This window comes from Protopterus annectens, chromosome 2.part0 (genome assembly GCF_019279795.1).
Source record: "Protopterus annectens isolate FY-2018-M chromosome 2.part0, PAN1.0, whole genome shotgun sequence".
Classification (NCBI taxonomy): domain Eukaryota; kingdom Metazoa; phylum Chordata; order Ceratodontiformes; family Protopteridae; genus Protopterus; species Protopterus annectens.
The window spans coordinates 348,345,102-348,370,141 of record NC_056728.1 but is presented as its reverse complement, the minus strand read 5'-3'; the positions used below and the strand labels follow the sequence as shown (position 1 = coordinate 348,370,141).

The window sequence follows — 25,040 nt, the reverse complement described above, 5'->3', positions numbered from 1 at the left end:
TTCTGGCAACATCAGAACATTTGTGTTACGTATTGCCAGTGATGATGTTTCATGTGCAGTGAAACTTTACTTCCTTTTGAGGGAGTAGCATAAGTTGACAGTTTAGGTTATTTTTAAATAGGGGTAGTACATTGCTAACAACTGGACATTTGTTGGTATTGCCCAGTAGAGTTGATACACCAAGGATGATATTAAACTGCAGATGTTGTGCCAAGAGTGTAAACAGAATTTCGTTAATCAATGTTTATCTCCTTTTTGGGGTGTACCATTATGATAAATAAATGTGTGTGTGTAGAGATATATATATATATATATCTGTACATATATATATATATATATATATATATATATGTGTGTATATATCTGTGCATATATACAAGCGAGGAGAGTGTGTTGAGCAGATGAAGAGTACTTTGAGGGGCTGATGAATGAAGAGAATGAGAGATTGAGAAGGTTGGATGATGTGGGGATAGTGAATCAGGAAGTGAAACAGATTAGCAAGGAGAAACAGCTGTGAAAGGATGAAGAATGGAAAGTCTGTTGGTCAGATGACATACCTAAGCATGGAGGTGCTTAGGAGAAATGGCAGTGGAGTTTTTAACCAGATTGTTTAATAAAATCTTGGAAAGTCAGAGTATGCCCGAGGAGTGGAGAAAGTGTTTTGGTACCTGTTTTTAAAAATAAGGGTGATGTGCAGAGCTGTAGTAACTATAGAGGGATAAAACTGATCAGTCACAGCTTGACATTATGGGAAAAGTGGTGAAGCTAGGTTAAGAAGAGGTGATGATCAGTGATCAGCTATGGTTTCATGAAAGGGGCTACAGATCATGTTTGCTCTAAATGTTGATGAAATATAGAAGTCAGCAGTTGCATTGTGTCTTTGTGAACTTAAAGCTTTGACATGCCTAGAGAGGATGTGGTATTTTGAAGTCAAGTGGCAGAAAAGTATGTAATGGTACAGGATATGTACCAATAGTGTGACAGTGGTGAAGTCTGCAGTGGGGTACAGATCTTTAAGGTAGTATTACATCAGGATCAGCTCTGAGCCCTTTCTTATTTGCAGTGGTGATGGACAGGTTGACAGATGAGATCAGACAGGAGGCCCATGGACTATGATGTTTCTGATGACATTGTGATCTGATAGAGACTATTGAGGAGACCCTGGAGAGTGAGATGTGCTCAGAGGAAAGGGAAAGAAAGGGCAGGACTAAGACAAGAATATTGTGTGTAGATGAGAGGAGGATAGAAATGGTGAGGATGCAGGGAGTAGAGTTCATGGATGAGTTTAAGTACTTGGGATCAACAGTTCAGAGTAATGGTGAGTGTGGAAGAGAAGTGAAGAAGAGAGTACAGGCAGAGTGGAATGGGTGGAGACGAGTGTCAGGAGTGATTTGTGACAGACTGGTACCAGTATGAGTGAAAGGGAAGGTCTACAAGTCTGTAGTGAGATCAGCTATGTTGCATCGGTTGGAGACAATGTCATTAACAAAAAGGCAGGAGTCAGAGCTGGAAGTGGTGGAGTTAAAGATGTTAAGATTTGCACTGGGTGTGACAAGGATGGACAGGATTAGGAATCCGTATATTACAGGGTCGGCTCAGGTTGGACGGTTTGGAGACAAAGTCAGAGAGGTGAGATTGCATTGGTTTGGACATGCGCTGAGGAGGGATGCTGGGTATATTGGGAAAAGGATGCTAAGGATGGAGCTGTCAGGTAAGAGGAAAAGAGGAAGGCCTAAGATTAGGTTTATGGTTGTGGTGAGAAAGGACATGCAGATGGTTCGTGTGACACAGCAATATGCAGAGGACAGGAAGAAGTGGAAACAGATGATCCACTGTGGTGACCCCTTACAAGAACAGCCGAAAGAGAAGAGATATGTGTGTGTTTGTGTATGTATGTGTATATATATATATATATATATATATATAGATATATATATATATATATATATTATTTTTATTAGGGATAAACCCAAATTAATCATAACAAACCCTTTTAAAAATTTCTTCTTTAAAAAAATAAATAAAAAACACTACATTTTTTGGGGGATTTTGGGCCCCACATACAATATTCCCCTAAAAGCTACATAAAAGGGAAATTTCCCCCAATGGTACACCCCCTCAATAAATTTTAGATGCCTCTTCTGTGGTTCTTATCCAACCGGGTTTTGGGTTTGCTCTTGAAAAATCCGGGGAACCCTTTGGGGTTTTATATATATAAAAATATTTTTCCTCCACACACACACAATATATATATATATATATATGTGTTTTTTTTGTGAAAAAAAATTATTAAAATATATATATATATACTACACACATATATATATATATATATATATATATATATATGCACATATATATATATATATATATATATATATACACACACACATATATGTATATATATATTTATATATATACACACACACACACATATATGTACATATATATTTATATATACACATATGTATGTGTATATAAAGTGTGTGTGTATATATATATATATATATATGTGTGTGTGTATATATATATATATATATATATATATATGTGTAATAATGTGTGTATATATATATATATATATATATATATATATATAAAAATATATATATATATATATGTGTGTACATGTACATTAACATGCATAAATGCTTCTGTTTATTAAGTAGCTGTCTTAAATAAAATTAATACAAGTACATTTTTTTTTTTTTGCAAACTTTTGACCAGTAAGACCGATCTCTCTTTTAGTCATCCTGTTCATTCCTGACTCTGGTTGAGAGCCAGTCAAGTGAGGCAATCATAAAGGCAGCCATTAGGGGGTGGTGTAGAACTTGCATTTTTCTCCCACACCCTGGTCTCATGCACACCTGGTGAGGTGTTTGGAAATGAGGTGAGCAATGGACTGGCCATGCAGGACATCCCTTGTCATTTCCACAAAGGTCATTCATCCCCTTCAAGCAGCCTTGCCTCTTCTCCCACCACTTGATGAGTGGTGATGTCTCCTGTCTGTACCAGAAAGATTGCACCCCCCTGGGGCCTCTGAGTCTGCACAGACCACACCTTCCCTCCCTTCAAGAGATGTGAAGAAGCCATACCCCTTTACTCCCCTCCCTCCCTGCCTGGCTTCGCCAGTGCTAGAACTGCTAACTGGACCCTCGTCTCCTGGGTCGCAATCAGAGCTTCGTCTGTGTGCAGCACAGAGACAGGCTTTATTACAAGTAAGGATTAAATTATTTTTGATTTCAGTATTCACACCTGATATAAAAATACACCTGAGTTGGAAGCAAATGTTTAAATAAAGTAAGCTGAGAGATCTGCTGTTTGCTCTAGGTCTTTGAGTTCACTGCAGTCCTTTCTAGGACTTTTGATAGTAGATTGTAATCAAGATGCTTGAGTAAGGAAGGCATATATAGCTGGCTACATTTTCTTGAGATGAGGCAGTTTTCATATACCCTATATTGTGCTGTTTTTGGATTGTGTTGATTTTTTTTTATTGCCCTTTTAACTTCTAGATTGAAGATATTGATCTCATCAGTGCAAACATGGAAAATGCCCTTGCTTCCATTGGAGGATTCTGTTGTGGAAGATCATTTGTTATTGACCATCAGGTATGTCAGCTGTAATTATCACACAGCATCCTGTAAGGCTGGTAATGATTATTAAAATTTTATAGATAGGAGGTAAATACTTTATAGGTGCCTTAATAAGAATAGACTGAAATCCATAAAACTTCACTAACTGGTGTAACCTGAAAATGTTGCTAGCATGTACTCTTTTCTGAATTTAATATCATCTATTGGAAAAAAATAATTGTCTGTAGTGTTTAAAAATATCTACTGTTCTTCCATATATATTTTTTTGTCAAATGCTAGAAGGTGAGTCATATTAGCTGTAGTTAGTACTTTTGTTCACTAAGGCGCATCCTTGGTCAATTCAGTATTTGAGAGCGAGGTTGTAATTCTCTAATTTTAAGACATTACATGTGAATTGTTTTCCAAATGTAGATCTTTTGGAAACTGTTTTCGATTGTCTTTTGTCTTTTTCAGCGACTGTCAGGGCAGGGTTACTGCTTTTCAGCATCTTTGCCTCCAATGCTTGCAAGAGCTGCCATTGAAGGTCTTAACATCATGGAAGATGAGCCAGGTATTCTTCTTACTTTAGTAGTGTGCGCTAACATTCACCTTTTAATATGGTACTCCATTCAGTAGTGCCGAGCCCTGTATATTCAAAGATTATAGAACGTGTCCACATTTTTGAACTGGAACAGTATCTTTAGTTGCTGCAAACAAATAAGATTGTGGTTTAATAGAACAGACACTTCTCATGTTGCATATGAGAGGGAAGTTAGAGATAGATGCATGTTTCATGAAGAATGGACCAGTAGAGCATTTCTCAGTTGTGAAACACCTTGAGTGCTCGTTTAAATGAGGTGCCGGACTTCCAGCATAAAAATTGAGACTTATTAAAGGTTTGGGTAAAATCATAATAGCCTTGGCAAAAGTGCTGGTAGCTAAGCTCTTTAGCAATGAAATGTATCAGTAGCATACCAGTAGTATTTCATCTCACTTACTGAGCATATTTCTTAAAGTGCCAGGTAAACTTCACAGTTTTAAACTGCCTCCTTTCTTCACCTTTTATGCCTTCTCAACATACCCAGATATACAGCTTAATTTCATATTTCTGTACATGTTCTATTGTGCTTGTATCATTCTTTCTGAGAAAAGTGGTGTTTTGCGATAGTCTCCCTGTACTCATTCTTGTTGTTTTGCCTCCATTTTTCTAAGTTGTTAAACATTCTTATGTCTTCCCATTTCTTCTGGAATCTACCATCCTTTATGTGAAAAATTAAGTTTATATTGTTTGAGCTAATGTTTTGTCTAAATTAATCCCAGCTGCTCAACTCCATTTGTTTTTTGAAGTGTTTATATTGAATTGTTCTGCTGTTTCTTCAAACTACTTCCAATTAAAACTGTTCTTTTAGTTGTCATCATGCAGGCTTTCTGTTTTTTTTGTTTGTTTTTTGTAATGTTTATTAAGTTATCGCATTTAAAAATGAAACATTCATTACTGGAAGAGAAAACAAAAATTGTCATACATATGTTTCTGTTTAACAGTTTTCATTCACTCCAGAATTACCAAAAATGTTCAATTCCTGTATCCCCTTTAACCTTGCTCCTCCTGCTGAACATTATTTTGCATCTATTATTTCCACAAATTATATTTACAAATATGAAATGTATTCCTTCCCGTTTCTGAAAAATCACACCCCCCCCCCAGTTCTTTTGTATACATTACAGTATAAATTCTCTTACTGCTGGTATAGTTTCTGATTTTGTTTGTAGTATTTGCTTTTTGGTAGCCATTAAATTGATGTTCTTACTAGGTCCTAGCTCAAAAGAATCTTTTCCTTAGTTACTGTTATTCTTTCCACCAGCATTTCTAACGTACTCTTCACAGCTTTGAAAAAGGAAACCCTTAGTCTGTTATATTCCCAAAAAAGTATGCTCCATATTTTCCTTTTTCTTCCACATCTCACCTCCATTCTACTTGAGGAAACATCATGTAAATACTTCTACATATATTTGAATGTAAAAAATCCTAACCTTCTGGACTTTGTTGCGTATTTGGCAACCCCATAGATTTCTTCTCTGTGTTTCTTTATAAATTGCCTTTCTTTTCTAACCTTGTTGGATTCTCACAATTGCCATGCAGTGTTTTAAATGCCCTACTAAATGTGCCTTTGTTAGCAGCATCTTCTGTTATAGACCCAACTAGAAACTATATCAGAGCTGGTCTTTCAGTTGGCACTCCCCTCCCCTTTCTCTTTGCTTATATTCTGTTATCAGTCCAAGGTAATATGAATAGAGTAGTCATTATGATAAAAAGCTATTTTTCCCGTCTAATATACATGACCGCTTTTTTTAATGTGGGTTTCCAACTTTTACAAAAAAACAAAACTCAATAGCTCCACACGGACGGCAAGTGTAACGGCTCAAAAATCCAATGTGAAGCAACAAAAACAGCCAGCACTGCAAATGAGAGGAAAAACAGACTTTAATAAAGTCAACCACAGACCGGTTTCGGCCAAAAGGCCTTTTTCATTGTATATACATTTTGGCCGAAACCGGTCTGTGGACTGTGGTTGGCTTTATTAAAGTCTGTTTTTCCTCTCATTTGCAGTGCTGGCTGTTTTTGTGGTTTCCAGCTTTTGTCTTACATGCACACACTAATGTTTGGCAGGCTGATCTTTATACATTTGTTTCTTCTCATCTCCATTTGAACGTGGTTTTGTTTTAATGTAAACGCTCAAAAAAAAACTTAACATATTTTCATAACACCCCCATCCTCAGTTAAGTTACAACAAACAGACAAAACTATGCACGTATTCAACAGATGAAATTTAACCCTTCAGGTAGGAGCATTTGCCCCAGCTCAACAACTGCACTCATAGGCATTACTTAACGTAAAATTAAGGTTATTTATGCTAAAGCAAATGTTAAGTCTGTGTTCCCACCTACACCAATTGATGTTTGTTCTTGTCTTATCTTTTTCCCTTGCAGATGTCAAAAACAGCTTCTATGCTTTCAGAAAACATTAACTGTTACATTATCTTTAATTAAAACTAAATTGTACAGTGTTCTATTAAATGCATTAAAGTATTCAGGCATCATAGGAGTTTGCTATCTCTTATATACTTTCCACAATTTCCAGCTTTATCTTTCACTGAACTGCTTGCCATTTTACCTTTAAAATTTGCATTTCCCTCATTAAAGAATGCTCAGAACTCGCAAGATCAATTGCTTGCACATGCATGCAGCTCGTCAGCAATGAGATTAAAAACACCTAACATCTTTGCAGATGCATGCAGTTGTTTGTAAATTTCACTCATAACAAAATGTACAACTGCCTTTAGCTGCAGGCATTGTAACTCCCACTGAGAACATTTTCTAGTAAAAAAAAATGTAATATCTTTGCAGATGTAAGAAAATTCATTTTTCATGGCTTTCATAACTCTTGTCTTATTTTTCAAGCCTACTTGTTTATAAAAGATATAGCTTAAACCAAGGGCATTAATGTAGACAGCCACCCTTGTTAAAATGAGAAGATGTTATGTAGTCCTATCTCGCCTACATTCTTCACTTGTGGGTTCGGAGCCGAATGTCGGCTCCAACTCGGCCTATCTACTAGCTCGAAAGTCTTTGATTGGCTGGGCTAAGATGGTATCCCACAATACACTGCTCCACATCCCTAGATCTCATTTGCCGTTTGTAGAGCTCGGACGTGGTCTCGACTTGGCTGTGGCTAAGTATTGAAAAAGTCTTTTTTTTTTTTTTGTGGAAAATTTTTTGCTATTCTTGGCTAAAATAACTCTGTTATTTTATTAGTGGTGTTGCTGCATTGTTTTTGTAGTGTACGAGTGTGTTGTGTGTGGTATCCCTTACACCCTCGGGCTAGGCCTGTTTAAGTTAGAGGACCTAGTCCTCCTCGTGTGCTTGCTTGGTTAGTTTCTTAATTTAAGTTGAGAACCGTTTTAATTAGAGGTTCTCCCTTGTGCCTGTGTGTGTTGTTTCGTGTTTCTGCTTCTGTGTTAGCGGTTTCCCGCCCTTTTGGTAGCGGCTGCTACTATTTGTTAGAATGTCTAAGGAACAAAAAAAGCATAAGCCCTCGGGCTTTAAAAAGTGTACTAAGTGTGCCTATAAAATGTCTATCACAGACGGGCACTCGGTGTGTGTTTACTGTCTTGGAGCCATCCACCTTCAGGAGTCGTGCAGTTTCTGCCACTCCTTTAGTCCTCGGGTGCTCCAAGAGAGGAAAAACAAATTGATCCTAAAAGGACTGCTAAAACCATCCGTTGAGGAGGATTTAGCTTTGGCTCCCAGCTCCCAGTCGAAGTCTAAATCCTCCAAATCCAAGAAGAGGTCACCGGCTCCATCTATTGTTTCAGAGCCTTCTTCTAAAATTTCCATTGTGAAATCTGCTTCCTTGGCTCCACCGACTTCGGGGCCGCAGGAAGTAACTGTATCGACTGACTCTGCGGCCGCTTTGATAATTTTGGAACCGATTTGGAGCCGGTCGCCAAGTTTAAGGCAAGCTTCTCCAGATAGGAGGTCTGCTTCTCCATCCATTTCCTCCAAATCCTCCAGGCTTTCTGATTTGGATGTAGATAGGGTGGTGCAGAGGCTCCTACAGTCGCCGGTGTTGGCCAAACATTTCTTGGCTCCGACCCAGTCTGCTCCGGAGCCAGCTCTGTTGGTTGTACCTGCTATTCCTCCTCCGAGCGCATCCTTGTCGTCGGAGCTGGTACGTTCCGCTCCGAGGGACGTTCCTGTACCGGCGCCGATCCCCCAGCGGGGTTTATCGGTGCCAGCATCGGCTCAGATCCTGTCAGCTCGGTCCACATTGTTTGAGACTCAGGTCTCCTCCATCGGGCCCGAGGGGGATGTCTCGGAGCACCAGTCAGTGCCGAGCCTTCCCCTTGGTGCCTCGGCGGCGGGGACTCCGGTCCCGGTCATGGCCTTGGAAGGTGGTCGGTCCTCCGATTCGGGAGGTCCCGCCTTCGAGGCTATGCGGAGCGCGCAGGCTAGGTCAGCTACTTCTCTCGGATCGGTCCTTCCATCCCCTACGACACCGGCGAGAGCTTCTGACATCCACCTATCCTTGGACAGCAGGGTGCAAGGGCCTAAGGACACCCCCCCCATGAGTGGTCCCCTTCTTTCTGAGGGGCCCTCAAAGTCTGCCTGAGGAACCCCCCCAGAAATAAAGCTTGCAAGAGGGAGCACATAGACTCCCAGGACTAGTCCCTCACTTCCGATACTGACCTCGAGGAGTCGGAGGGGTCCCCTAAGTCTTCCTCTGAGGATGTTTTGTTCTCCGATATCCTGGAGATCTTGAAACAAAGAGGAGACTCCACCTCCTGGTTGTCTCCACCCTTCAACGAGCTACTGGACCTTATCTGTCGAAGGGTGTGCGAGACTCCTGACTCTGTGGAGCCGGTTCCTCGACGCCCCAACAAATTTTTGTCTGCTCCCCAAGGGAAAGAATTTTTGACAAAGGGAGTCTCGGTAGATGCTATGGTGGTGGCGTCTGCCACTCAGAAGGAAGTTGCTGAGTCTTCCTCTTCGGTCCATCCCCCCTAACAAGGAGTCTAGGATGATGGATCGGTGCGGGAAGCGTACACTGTCTTCAGCGACCTTTACCTTGCGGTCGCTGAATTATTTGTCTCATTTCATGCGGCTCCAGAGAGATCTCCTTAATGAGTTAGGAGATACTGTAATGGGTAACGTACCTGAGGCGGTCGGTCAGCGCTCAGCTCTCTACCCTCAACTACATTGCTAACTCGTCCATGCGACTGATTTCGTACACGGCCGAGGGAGCTAGTAGGGCGGCTAGTTCAGTGGTGGCCCTCGGGAGGCAAGCCTGGCTATGCCTGTGTCATTTTGCTGAGGCCTTTAAGTCTTCCTTTACTGATGCCCCCTTTGATGATTCCTCCTTGTTCGGGACCAAAGTCAAAGACACGCTCACCAGGTGCAAGCAAGAGGGAAAGACATTGTCTGCAGTGGGAGTCCATTTTTCCCTCCTGTCAATGCCTTATCCCAAGGCTCAGCGAGGGGGAAAGATGTGGTTCATAAAATTGCAAAGGTCCTTTCCTACCGCACAGGGTGAGACCCCCCCCCGAGGTAGGGGAGGGGGGTCATATTCAGGGAGATGTCGCCCCAGAGGAAGAGGGGGGGGCCCCACAATTCGGGGGGCCATGATTCCTCCGCAGTTCCCCATACTCTCATTCCTGAGGGTGTGCCCAGCTGTGCTTCTCCAGAGCCAGTCGGGGGTCGAATCTCCCAGTATCCGGAAGCCTGGGTCAGCATCACCCAGGACAGATGGGTATTAGGGATAATCGCCGGAGGTTACACCATTCCATTTCACTCCAAACCTCCTCCCGTCAAAAAGATCCCAGACGTTCCACCCAGTCTAAGGGGTCAGGCAGCCACAGAGGTTTCTCAGCTGCTAGAAAAAGGAGTCATCCAACCAGTCCCCCCAGACCAGATCAGATTAGGGACTTACTCGAGTTTCTTTTTGGTGCCGAAAAGAACAGGGGACCTGAGACCCATTTTGGATCTCAGCCGACAAAATCATTATGTACACAAGTCCAAATTCCGGATGGTCATGCTACAATCAATTCTCCCGTTATTGGGAAAGGAAGTATGGATGTGCTCCATCAACCTGAAGGATGCTTATTACCACATCAAAATGGACAGAGCATCCAGATGTCATCTACGCTTCTGGCTGGGAGCCAGGCACTTCCACTTTCGAGCCCTGCCCTTTGGTCTCACCACAGCCCCCAGGGTGTTCACCAAGTGCATGGCAGTGGTGACGGCTCACTTGAGACGTCAAGGATTCCAGGTGTTTCCTTACCTGAATGACTGGCTCCTGTCCGCCCCCACCAAGCATCTACTTCTTCAAAACAGAGATACTGTTATCGATCTTTGTCACCAGTTAGGCATCACAATAAACTGGAAAAAATCTGCCTTGCTACCCTCACAGCGTGTCTTATTTATAGGAGCAGAGTTGGACACTATTCAGTTGAGGGCGTTCCTACCTATGGAAAGGATCACAGGGTTACAATGACAGGTTTGGATGATGATGCCTCTGGCACGTGTGAGGGCAGGACTAGTGCTTCAGTTACTGGGGACAATGGCATCCACTATCATGATGGTCCCAATAGCGAGGTTGCATATGAGGATCCTACAGTGGTTCCTATTCGCCCAATGGTCTTTTCAAAGACTACCACTGTCCCATCCAGTCTTAATCACAGGCAAATGCAAGCAGGACCTCAGTTGGTGGCTATGCACCAACAATGTTAGACGTAGGGAAACCCTTTGTTTCACCCAACCCGGTGGCCATAGTGACCACGGACGCCTCCTGGATAGGGTGGGGGGGCATTATCTCGGCAGGATGGTCCAAGGCATGTGGCAGGAGCAAGAGATAGACTGGAGATGAGGGCAGTGCTTCTAGCATTGCAGGCGCTTCAAGATGTCCTCCCCTTAGGGACTATTGCGATACACTCGGACAATATGTCAGTAGTGTGGTATCTCAACAAACAAGGAGGAACCAGATCGTACCCACTATGCAGGGGAGGCCATGAGAGTGTGGAATTGGGCAACAGCTTCCCAGCGGGCCTTGGTGGCAACGCACATCCCGGGGAAAACCAATGTGATCACAGACAGGCTAAGCAGGACGATCCTCATTCCCTACGAGTGGTCCCTGAACTGCCAGGTGGCGGACAGCATATTCAGCAAATGGGGTCAACCTTGCTGCAACCTTTATGCCAGCCCTCTCAATGCGAAATGCAGCGACTACTTCTCGCTGATCCTCCCACTGGGGGGATCTCCAAGGGACGCTGTGGCCCTCGGGTCTGCTGTATGCTTTCCTTCCATTCCCCCGTATCTCGAGGGTGATCCAAAAAGCGCTATCCTTGGGAAGCAGATTGATTCTGATCTCGCCACAATGGCCTCGACAAGTATGGTTCCCCTTCCTTCAACCTTACATCGTGGATGCTCTTTGGACTCTGGACCCTCGTCCGGACTTACTGACACATATGTCAGGACAGCTCCACTCTTCCCTGGAGACACTCCGGCTGACCGCCTGGCTACTCCACTTCCGTCCGTAGTCAGGTGTCACGATTTTTCTTCTGATGTAGTCCATATTCTTTCGTCCTCTCATAAGCCGTCCACTAGGAAGATCTACTCTAGCAAGTGGAAAAGGTTTTCAGTATGGGCCCAGTCAAAGGTATTGACCCCTTCACTGCTCCCATTGACTCTTTTTTGGAATTTTTGTCTCATTTATTCTACCAAAGGTCTGCCTCAGCCACCACCAAAGTTCAGCTAGCGGCTATTTCTAATTATCATGCGAATTATGAACCTAGCTTAATGGCACACAGGCTGTATAGAGCTTTCATGATTTTTCTTCTGATGTAGTCCATATTCTTTCGTCCTCTCATAAGCCGTCCACTAGGAAGATCTACTCTAGCAAGTGGAAAAGGTTTTCAATATGGGCCCAGTCAAAGGTATTGACCCCTTCACTGCTCCCATTGACTCTGTTTTGGAATTTTTGTCTCATTTATTCTACCAAAGGTCTGCCTCAGCCACCACCAAAGTTCAGCTAGCGGCTATTTCTAATTATCATGCGAATTATGAACCTAGCTTAATGGCACACAGGCTGTATAGAGCTTTCATGAATGGTACTCTTCTCCTTCGTCCCCCTGTATCTCAACCTGTTATGCCCTGTGACCTCAATTTTGTTCTGCAGGCCCTCACTCTCCCACCTTTTGAGCCCGCGGCTTCCTGTGATTTAAAATTCCTTACATGGAAATCTGCCTTTCTGATAGCTATTACATCGGCCAGAAGAGTATCAGAACTCCAGGCCCTGTCAGTCAAGCCCCCATATTTGCTATTCCATAAAGATAGAGTCTCTCTCAGACCGAACCCGTCCTTTCTTCCCAAGGTGGCTTCCTTATCTAATATTAATCAGTCCATTGAGCTGCCGGTTTTCTTCCCCAACTTCTCTAATAAGGCAGAGTACCAGTTTCACCTGTTGGATGTTCATAGGCAACTACGCTTTTATCTACAGAGGACTACAGAGTGGCGGACGTCAGACCAGCTCTTCGTTTCGTTCTCGGAAAATCGCTTTGGGTCTGCGTTCTCCAAAGTCACCACTGCTAGGTGGATAGCTGGTTGCATCTCCTTTATTTACCAGGCAGGGGGAAAGAGCCCGTCTTTTCCAGTCAGAGCACACTGTACCAGAGCAGTTTCCACTTCCACAGCCTTTCATGCTAGGTTATCCATGGATGATATATGTGCGGCTGCAACATGGGCTTCTCCTCATACGTTTGTTTCCCATTACAAATTGGATGTGGTGTCCAGGGGCAGGTCATCTTTTGGCTCCACAGTACTCAGGAGTATTTTCCATTGAGCCACCCAGGATGTAGGTGCTAGGGACACTGTCCCACAAGTGAAGAATGTAGGCGAGATAGGACTACATAACATCAATTAGTTATGTACTCACCATAACGCTAGATGTATGTAGTCCATCTCGCTTCACATTCTTCATTAGACACCCACCATCCCCCACGCCTGGAGGATTTGGAGGATCCCCTGGTATACCTCATGTCACCAGTCCCTTTGGACAATTTGTTGGACCTCGTTGTCATGAGTATGTGTGTGTGTTTGGGCAATAGATATGATTTTTCTGTTGACAGCAAACTAGATCTGGGGATGTGTAGCAGTGTATTGTGGGATAGCATCTTAGCCCAGCCAATCAAAGACTTTCGAGCTAGTAGACAGGCCGAGTCAGAGCCGACATTCGGCTCCGAACCCACAAGTGAAGAATGTGAGGCGAGATGGACTATATACATGTAGCGTTATGGTGAGTACATAACTAATTGTTATCTTAATTCTGCGTGTGTGTGTGTGTGTGTATATATATATATATATATATATATATATATGTGTGTATATATATATACACACACACACACACACACATATATATATATATATATATATATATATATATATGTAATACACACACACACACACCACACACACACACACACACACACACACACACACACACAGTACTATATATATATATATATATATATATATATATATATAGATATATATATATATAGATATATATACACACACACACACACACATATATATATATATATATATATGTAATACACACACATATATATATGTATATATATATATATATGTACATACATACTTGTGAAGTAAAGCTCCATGCATCCACGAGGTCGAAGTAAAAGGTCTTTAATAAACACAATAACCAATGAAAATATATATAACAATTTGGTTATTGTTGGTTGTGGTTATTGGTTATGAGCTTTCCTTCTTATTTTGGTGTTTTTATTGTCTATATTTGCATTCTGTGGTGGTTTGCTTATATTCTGGATTGTGTACACACACACACATGTGTGTGTGTATATATGTATATATATATATATATATATATATATATATATATATATATATATATACATATATATATATATATATATATATATATATATATCTATAGAGAGAGAGAAAGAAAGTGTCTAACCAATGCACATTTATACCCCACCAGTAGCCCAAGATCACAACCTGTTAACTTTGTCTTGTTTTGTCCAACCTTTTTTCTCTTGATGTTCATCGTGTTACACTGCTGCAGTCATCACACTTGGGTTATCCTGCCGTCATGCGGTCCCGCAGTCAGCCTGAGTTCCAAAGTCTTGGTCCGGCTTCGGTTGCTGTCGCTTCTTCCCTGACATCAGTGCGCCAGGGGTATACAAGAGGCATCCAATGCCATTTTCTCCAGTCTTTCTTGCTGCGCTATGCCCGAAGTAGAAGCAGTTCGCAAGTGCCGGTCGGCCGACTCCTGAGATTTTCAAATCGAATTTCAGACCGAAGTCTTCAATAAAGCCAAGTAACCCCGTTGGGGAACCTTTTCTTGCCTCAGTCCGATGTCAGAAAAAGTTAACAATTGCATTTCTTGTGGGAAGCAAATGCCTCATAAGGACTTCCATTCTTTCTGTATTCCTTGCCTAGGCCCAGACCACGACGTCTCAGGTTGTCGGTTTTGTGCTAGATTTAATAAACGAACTATCAAACGTCGGTTCGATTTCGCCCGACATTACTTTGGTAGGAAATTTAATTATACCATGCCGTCGGAGCAACCGACAACTGGCATGCATAAAAAATGCAAGGATAAGGATAGGCAGCCTAGACCCAAACCAGACTCCGAGACCTCTGCAGGGCCTGTCGCCGGTTCTCAGTGAGGCACCTACGCAGCCCTTGACGACCGCTGAATTAGAACCCCAGACTTCTAATGATTCACAAGTGGAGAGTACTAGGCCGGCACAGCCTTCTTCTTTAGGCCCTTCCGACTCCATAGCAGAAGGAGATTCCAGTGCACTAGAAACACCTTCGGTTGCAGAAGGTGTCTTCAGACTGACTACACTCACCATTAAATCTTATGCTAAGCTTAAAACTCCATTAAAATCTAAAAAGACTGTACATCAGTCTCCAGTACAAGGCCCCATGCCTAAGAAACAGATGCTTAAGATGGCTGAAGATTAAATTACCCTAATCAGGGGTTCCCAACCCCTCCTGAAAAAAGGCTAAGACAAGAGGAGGATTATGCTTCCTCTGACCAGGTTTCTATTTCCTCAGATTCTTCTGAGGAACAGCAGTATTCTTTTCCCCCTTATGAAGACTCTGATACTGAAGAGTCTATTCCCTCAGCATCTCCTCCAGAAGACTACTCCTTTGGGGAAACTTTACATACCATGAGGGAACATTTCCACTGGGAAGGCCAGGATTATTCTGATTCTAAGAAAAGGCTCTGAGAGTTCCTTTTACTTCCCCGGCACAGACCACTTGCTATCCCTCCTGTGTTAGACATTGTGGATGATGTTTATTTACCTGGAATCTAGTCTTAACCCACACTCTCTACTTCCTGCTCCAGCCATACCAGACAGATACTACAGAGTCCCTGACTCACACAAATTCCTCTATAAAAGCCCTGTTGCTGACCCAGAAACAATTTCCCAGGATCCCAAAGGGATTAAGGCCTCCATTGCTAAAAATCCTGTACCCTCTGAAAGGGATTCCAGAGCACTAGATAGATAGGAAAAGAAGGTATACACCTCAGCTACTCTAGCTATGAGAGCCTTGTATTGCCAGTTTCACATGCTAAAATATCAGCAATTCCTAATGTCTCAATTAAAACAAAAAATGAGCACACATTCAGAGCAGCCTGATTTCAAGGAAATGCAGGATCTGTTACATGCAGCTGAACAGGTGGGCAAACATACTTTATAATGTGGATTTGATTCATTGGAAGCTTCCTGTAGAGCAGCAGTGACTGGGTCTGTCATATGTAGACATGCTTGGTTAAAAGAACAAACCCTGCCTGATCATGTTAAAGCAAAGTTATTGGATGCACCTTTACATCAGGATGTATTATTTGGTGTGAAAGCAGAAGAGGTTTTAAAGAAAATGGAGGATAAGGCAAAATCTATGCGGACGGTCAAGGATTTTTTACACGTGCAACCCCCTCGGTTCAGCAGAAATTGGCCAACAAAAAACTGGTCCTTTCCAGCGTCTAACAGACCACAGCGGGGCAAATACAGATGCCCAAGGGGCAGAGGTCAGCCACAAGGCCCTTACAAACCTTGCCAATGGGGTGCCGCTACCAGAAAGGAGGAGAAGACAGGCCCCAAGCTAACAGAAGACAAACACAATGACTTAACCCTCAGACTGCCAAGCAAATCTCTCTTGGCAGCTCCCTTGGGAGGAAAATTATGACTTTTTGCAGACAACTGGCACATCATTACAAAAGACAAATGGGTCCTAAACATTGTTTCACAAGGATACAGATTCCACTTTCACACCTTGCCAAGGATAAAAGGAATGCCAAACCTACCCCCAAATCAATGGGCAGAGGCACAAAAACAAATTACAGCTCTCATGGACATGAGCCATTCAACAGGTACCTACACAGGAGCAAGGACAAGGATTTTACTCAAGACTCTTTCTAGTCCCCAGAAAGGACAAAGCCTGGCGACCCATTCTGGACCTTTCAGTTCTGAACATCTACCTCCAAGTACCCAAATTCAAGATGCTAACACTACAGCAGCTTCTTCCCATGCTGGGCAAGAAGGCTTGGCTAGTAACGTTGGATCTCAAGGAGGCATACCTGCTTGTCCCTATCAGACAAAATTGCAGAAGATACCTCCGCTTCATTGCAGGTTCAACTCATTATCAATTCTCTGCACTGCCCTTTGGCTTATCTACTGCGCCCAGGGTCTTCACAAAATGCCTGGCACCAGTAATTGCATACTGCAGACAAAGAGGAATTCAAATATAGCCATACCTGGACGACTGCCTTATTCAAGCAGAAAGCAAGGATATTCTTTTAAAGCATCTGGCGTTTGTCAAACACCTTTTAAGTTGCCTAGGGTACACAGCAAAGGAAAAGAAATCAAAACTAGTGCCCTCACAGAACATAACATTCCTGGGTGCCAGCTTGAATACAGTGGCCCAGATGGCTTATCTCACGCTAGACAAGCAACAACAGCTGACTCAATATTTCAAAATGATGGCAACAAAGACCCAACTCCCTGCAAGAAAAATTCTGCAGGCCTTGGGATTCATGGCATCTTGCATGCTCCTAATACCATTTACAAAACTGCATATGAGGAAATTACAATGGTACCTGAAGAGCGTATGGACACAGCACAGCCACAGCTTGGAAACAATGATTCCACTCATTCCCTGCCTTCAGCAGGAGTTCCTATGGTGGGCACAGGCATGTCACCTCAACAAGGGTCAGCCTTTCACCTTGCCCACAGCCAGGCAAACTATAACAACAGATGCATCGGACTATGCCTGGGGAGCACACATGGCAGGACAGTGCATTCAGGGCAAATGGAACATAGATCAAAGGCATCTGCATATCAATCAAAAAGAAATGCTAGCTGTACAGAATGCCCTAACAGCTTTCAAGGACCTCTTACATCCAGGACAACTTCTAATAAAGACGGACAATACCACAGTTATGTGGTACATAAACAAGCAAGGGGGCACACACTCCTACCCCCTATGCAGACAAGCAATGACCTTGTGGAACACAGCACTGACTTACCAAGTTCAACTCCAAGCACAATTCCTTCCAGGAAAGAAAAACACATTGGCAGACAACTTAAGCAGAAACATCATGGATCCCCACGAGTGGAAACTGGATCCACAAGTATTTGCAATGATAACTCAAAAATGGGGACTCCCAGATATAGATCTGTTTGCCAACCCCCAAAACTATCAACTTCGAAAATTTTGCACAAGGACGTTCCACCCACTAGCTTGGAAGGTAGATACATTCTCATTCAGTTGGAAAACATTAACAGTGTATGCCTTTCCTCCACTGCCTCTTCTAGCAAAGGTGCTGCTGAAAGTCAGATTAGACAGACCACAAATGATGCTCATTGCTCCAGACTGGCCACGCCAACACTGGTATCCAATACTAAGGAACATGGCCCACGGCCCACCATGGATTTTACCCCAAATTCCTCACCTGCTCACTCAGTAAAACAATCAGATTCTACAGAGCCAGCTCAAGACTTTAAATCTGGCTGCATGGCAAATTACCTAAACAACCAGCCAACACCTCTATCTAAAGCTGTTATGGATGTCATTCTGGAGGCCAGGAGACCCAGCACCAGGGAAGCCTATTCAGACAAATGGAAAAGATTTTACGCCTGGAACCAGGCTAAAGGCCAAAATCCCCTTGTTCCAAACATTCCTCAGATTCTGCAATACTTAACTGAGATGTTGCAGAAAGGACTTTCTTTTTCATCTATTAAGATCCACGCCTCAGCAATTTTAGCTCACTACAACACGGATCCTCCTTTATTTTCACATCCACTCCTAAGACAGTATCTCAGAGGGGCTAAGAACATAATACCGCCCAGGAGAGCACCAACACCAACTTGGGATCTCAACTTTGTTCTGGAAAAGCTTACACTACCGCCCTTTGAACCAGCTATTTCAGCCGAGTTAAAGTTTCTATCATGGAAAACTGCCCTGCTACTAGCAATAACTTCAGCTAGAAGAGTCTCAGAGCTACAGGCCCTAATGGCAGTGGAGCCTTTCCTCATTTTTCATCAAGACAGAGTCGCTCTACGGACTAACCCTTCCTTTATGCCAAAGGTGGTATCCAGAGTGACCCTAAACCAAACCATTCATTTGCCCACCTTTTTCCCAAACCCCCAGAACAAAGGAGAAAGACTCCTGCACTCTTTGGACATTCACAGGCAATTACGCTACTACTTGGATAAAACTAAGGCTTTCAGAAAATCTGATCAGCTCTTTGTATCCTATGCTACAGGGTCACAAGGAAAAGCTATCACAGACCATTTCAAAATGGATAGGACATTGTATACATTTCTGTTACACACATCATGGAAAACCGGTACCTGCTAGCATTAGGGTCCCACTCCACCAGGGCTACTGCTACATCAACAGCTTTTCTCAGGGGGGTACCAACCAAGGATATTTTGGAAGCTGCAACTTGGAGTTCAGTGCACACCTTCACCAAGCACTACCACTTACCCCTATACTCTAAGACTAGAGCTGGTTTTGCCACTGCAGTTCTGCAGGTCCTACTAGCTTCTCCAAACCCTGTTTAACTCCACCACCCATCCTTAGCTTTGGGATTCAACCCAAGTGTGTTGACTGCAGCAGTGTAACACAATGAACATAGTACAGTTTTGTACCTACCATGAATGTAGATGTTCGAGTGTTCACACTGCTGCAGTCCAGGTTACCCTCCCTCCATCCCCTCTGGATTAGCTGAACTTTTCTATACCTTTCTATCTGATACAACCTTTGTGGTGTATTTGCTTATAACTGAAGGTGGTATTTGTATTTTCTGTACTTGTTTCATTGGCAATATGTATTGTCCACCTACTAGGGGGCACCTGACATCTGGGGCAAGAAAAACTGAAGAAAATGGCGTTGGATGCCTCTTGTATACCCCTGGCGCACTGACGTCAGGGAAGAAGCGACAGCAACCGACGCCAGACCAAGACTTTGGAACTCGGGCTGACTGCGAGACCGTCTGACGGCGAGATAACCCAAGTGTGATGACTGCAGCAGTGGGAACACTCGAACATCTACATTTATGGTAGGTACAAAACTGTACTTTATACTGTAAAGCCTGTATTTTTACAACTAAAAAGTACTTGTTAATTTAATATCTTTAACACACACAGCAATCACTGAAAAGACTCCCCAATTTAAAAAAAAAAAAAAAAAAAACACTGACACACAGTATGACTGATACATACTTTATAACATGTCACTTTTATCATGAAATGTTTTATACAGATGCTAATAAGATCAAACATGGGTTTACTTAGTTATGTATTCCATTTAATGTCTTTCTAAAAGGTACTCCTGATTTTACTTTTCAGCTCCTGTGATTTTTTTCCGTCTCAATCATTTTCCTTTGGAACACTGGTAAAGGTTCATTGGCAGTCTCCATGTAAGCTTTATAGTCAGAAGAATGAGAACCAGTGTCCCATTCTGTTTGCTTGGCTCACTTTTGGTTGGATAAACATTTTATTTCCTCCTTAGCCTGTTCTGCGTACAAAAATGTCTTTGATCCTCCAGGGAAAAATATTCTGAAGACTGCTATATGCAACAATTTGAATCTGTCTTGCATATCAACATTCTCTGATTGTTGGGATAAATTTGCTTCTGTTGTGCCTACCTCACAGTGAATAATCATTTTCCACAAATACTGGGATAAATTTGTTTCTGTTCTGCCTACTGCACAGTGAATAATCATTTTTCACAAATGCTGTGCTGTCTCCAGATATTCATCATGTTTCACTGTTGCAGTCATTACATTTAGGGTAATCTGCTGGCAGGTTGCCCTCAGTCGGCCTGATTAACAAAGTCTTGCGTCCTGCATCAGTTGCTGTCCCTCCTTCCATGACGTCGGGGGTGTAAAACATGCAGCCAACGTCATTACATCAGTCTTTCTTGCCGCGCAGTGCCCGAAGCAGAAGCAGTTCGCAAGTGCCAGTCGGCCGACTCCTGAAATTTTCATTTTCGAGTTTCAGAGCCGAAGTCTTCAACTTAAAGCTAAGTACCCCGTTGGGGAAACTTTTTCTTGCTCCTTACCGATGTCAGTAAAAGTTAATAATTGTATTACTTGTGGGAAGCAAATACCTCATAAGGATTTTCATTTGTACTGTATTCCTTGCCTAGGCCCTGACCATGACTTACCTTGCTGTCGGTTTTGTGCTTTATTTAATCAGCACACTATCCGTCGTCGGTACATTTTTGCTTCTAAATATTTCGGTTCTTGGTTTAATTATCCAGAAATGACGTCAGTTAGCCATCTGTCTACCGGAATACCGAAAAAATGCAAAGAAAAAGACAGACAGGCCGTTGAGGTCCAAAACTGCCGACTACGCTTCTCCTAAGCCAGTCACCAGTTCGCCGGTACTCAGTGAGGCGCTTTCGCAGCCCCTGATACCTGCTACTTCTGATTCGCAGGTCTCTACTGAGACCTATTTGGAGTCCAGTATGCCGCAAGATGCTTCACATATGGAACCCATGGATGTCTCTACCTTGGATGGGTCCGGAGCCACTGAGCAGGCACTGACTTCTGAGGGTGTATTCAGGCCTACAGACTTGCATATTAAACCGACTCCATCTTCAGTGCTAAGGCCTAAATCTCGATCTATGTCTAAAAAACCGACGCTCAGGCCACATGTTCAGGCCCCTATGCCTAAAAAACAAATGATCAAAATGGCTGAAGATTTAATTACTCTAATCAGGGGTAGTCAACCTCCTTCCCCCTCCAAGAGGCCTAGGATTGAATTTGACTATGATTCTTCTGAACGGGACTCTGTTTCTTCTGACTCTTCTAATGATCTGGATTTGTCCATACCTACGTATGAGGACTCAGATGCTGAGGATTCCATTCCCTCTGCTTCTCCACCTGAGGATTTCTCTTTTGGGGAAACTTTACATACCTTAAGGGAGCATTTCCACTGGGAAAGTCAGGATTTCTCTGAATCCAAAAAAGAGGCTTAGGGATTTCCTTCTTCTTCCTTGGGATAGGCCTTTGGCTATACCTCCTGTACTAGATATTGTTGATGTGTTTTTGGAATAAAGTATGGCCCCTGATTCCTTGCCTCCAGCCCCTAGCAAACCAGACAGGTACTACAGGGTTCCTTAGTCCCACAAATTCCTTTTCAAAAATCCTGTTGCGGACCCTGAAACAATTTCTCAGGGGCCCAAGGGCAGTAAGGCTTCTACTGCTAAAAATCCTACCCCTTCTGATAGATGGGGTAAAAATGTTTACACTTCTGCAACCTTAGCAATCGGGGCTTTAAACTGTCAATTCCATATGCTAAAATATCAACAACATATTATGGTACTGCTTAAACAGAAAATGATGTTAATTTCTGACTGTGTGGAGAATAAAGATTTGCAGGATTTATTGCATTCAGCTGAACAAGTTGGCAAACATACTTTGCAGTGTGGTTTTGATTCCTTAGAGGCCTCTTGTTAGGGCTGCTGTTACTGGGTCTGTGTTTAGAAGGCATACTTGGCTTAAGGAGCAATCTCTGCCTGATCATGTTAAAGCAAAACTTTTGGATGCTCCTTTACAGCAGGACCGCTTATTTGGCAATAAGGCTGAAAATGTTCTAAAAAAGATAGAAGATAAAGCTAAATCTGTGCAAACTGTGAAAGATTTCTTACAAGTGCAACCTCCTAGATTTAGTAGGCATTGGCCTACTAAGATCTGGTCCTTTCCAGCTCCTTCCAGAGCCACTATGGCGAAACCCAGACATTCCAAAACAACCAGGTTTCAGTCGCAAGGGACTTTCAGAACTAAGCAATGGGGTGCTTCCACTTCCAAATCTGGGAACAAGGCGCCACCCTATGGTAAGCAGTCTCAATGACTTCCCTTTGAAATTACCAAGCACTTACCTCTTAGCCGCCCCTTTGGGGGGAAAACTGGCTCTTCATTCAAGAAACTGGCAACTTATAACCCAGGACAAATGGGTTTTAAATATAGTGTCCCAGGGATACAGATTTCATTTCCACACGCTGCCAACTCCAAACGGGTGGCCAGACCTGCCCCCAAGTCAGTGGGCAGAGGCTCAGAAACAAGTACTTTCCCTCCTAAACATGGGGGCTATTCAGCTAGTACCAGAAGAGGAAAAGGGACAAGGTTTCTATTCCAGACCTTTCCTGGTACCCAGAAAAGACAAATCATGGCGTCCAGTTCTGGACCTGTCTACTCTAAACACCTTTCTGGACATTCCAAAATTCAAGATGCTGACTGTTCACCAGTTACTTCCTATGCTAGGCAAGGATGCCTGGTTGGCAACTCTCAACTTAAAATAGGCTTACCTGCATATCTCAATCAGGGAATCTTGCAGAAGATTCCTATGCTTCAAAGCAGGCTGCATGCATTATCAGTTCTCTGCACTGCCCTTTGGATTGACTACTGCGTCCAGGGTATTCACAAAGTGCCTGGCTCCAGTAATTGCATTTTGCAGACAAAGAAATATTGAAATATATCCATACCTGGACGATTGTCTAATTCGGGCAGAAAACCAGGCCATTCTTCTAAAACGTCTGACGTTTGTAAAAAGACTTCTAACCTGTCTAGGGTACACCATAAACAAAAAGAAATCTTAATTGGTACCCTTTCAAAAAATTACATTCCTAGGTGCATGCTTGAATACAACTGCCCAGATGGCTTTCCTTACGCCAGAAAAGCAAATTCATTTGGTGACTTACTTCAAACAGGCGGCCACAAAAACCCTGCTATCTGCAAGACAAATACTGCAAGCCTTGGGGTTCATGGCCTCCTGCATTCTTCTAATTCCATATGCAAGACTACATATGAGAAAACTTCAGTGGTACTTAAAAAGTCAATGGCGTCAACATTGTCACAGCCTGGAAACAATGATTCCTATCATACCTTGCCTACGCCTGGAGTTCCTATGGTGGGCAGAGGCCTGCCACCAAAACAAGGGACTGCCATTCACACTACCCCCTGCCGCCCAAACCCAAACTGCAGACACATCAGACTATGCATGGGGGGCTCACCTGGCAGGGAAGTGCATTCAGGGCAAATGGAACCCAAATCAAATGCACCTACATATCAATCAAAAAGAAATGTTAGTTGTACGGAATGCTGTGACAGCCTTCAAGGACTACATTCATCCAGGCCAACTAATGGCAGAGACTGACAACACCACGGTTATGTGGTACATTAACAAGCAGGGGGTACACATTCCTACCCCCTCTGCAGAATAGCCATGGCTTTGTGGAACATGGCCTTGAGCTACCAAGTACAACTAGAAGCTCAATTCCTGCCAGGAAAACTGAATACACTCTAAGACGGACTAAGCAGAAATCTCATGGACCCACACGAGTGGAAACTGGAATCAAGGATTTTCAACATGTTGACAAGCAAATGGGGAAGCCCAGACATAGATCTATTTGCCTCCCCCCAGAACTACCAGTTGGACAAATTTTGCACAAAGACTCCTCACAAAAAAGCCTAGAAAGTGGATGCTCTGTCCTTCAGCTGGAAAAACCTATCAGTCTACGCCTTTCCCCGTCTGCCTCTGCTCTCCAAAGTTCTGCTAAAAGTCAAACAGGACAAACCAAAAATGATTTTGATTGCTCCAGACTGGCCACGCCAACATTGGTACCCACTCCTGCGCAGTGTGTCACAAATATCTTCATGGCACCTGCCCTCAGACACCTTCCTTGCTGTCTCAGCAGGAGAACTAAATTCTGCACCCTCAGCTCCCAACATTGAACCTTGCAGCTTGGCTAATCACTTCAATTCACCCTTAGCATCCCTCAGCAATCCTGTGAGGGATGTCATCTTGGAGGCGAGAAGACCTAGTACTAGAAAATCTTATGCTGACAAATGGAAAAGATTCTCTGCCTGGAACCAATCTTTAGGGATGAGCACAGCAGCGCCCAATTTACCTCAGCTTTTGCAATACTTAACTAAGATGCTTCACAAGGGCCTGTCTTTTTCCTCTATTAAAATCCACGCTTCAGCTATTTCAGCTCAGTATAACACAGAACCACCCCTCTTTTCTCATCCCCTGCTCAAACAGTATCTCAGAGGGGCAAAGAACTTGAGACCACCCAGGAGAGCTCTTACTCCTGCCTGGGACCTTAACTTTGTTTTAGAAAAGCTCACTTAACCTCATTTCGAGCCAACTGCTACTGCAGACTAAAAATTTCTGTCTTGGAAAACAGCCTTCTTCTTAGCAATCACTTCAGCTAGAAGGATATCTGAATTACAGGCCCTTATGGCTGTGTGGAGCCTTTCATCATCTTTCATGCGGAAAGGGTATCTCTGGGGACCAATCCATCCTTCATGCCCAAGGTGGATTCCAGTGTGGCTCTTAACTA

General features: G+C 43.1%; 1 protein-coding gene across 1 annotated transcript in view; it reads left to right on the top strand.

Annotated features, from left to right (window-relative positions):
* SPTLC1 (serine palmitoyltransferase long chain base subunit 1) overlaps positions 1-25,040 on the top strand; it is a gene marked incomplete at its 5' end in the record, with an annotated part of 1,612,539 nt that overhangs the window by 1,144,145 nt on the left and 443,354 nt on the right. The window contains 2 exons of the mRNA XM_044060319.1: positions 3,513-3,608; positions 4,047-4,143. Coding sequence (XP_043916254.1) covers positions 3,513-3,608; positions 4,047-4,143 — 193 coding nt within the window. The remainder of the gene's footprint in view (positions 1-3,512; positions 3,609-4,046; positions 4,144-25,040) is intronic.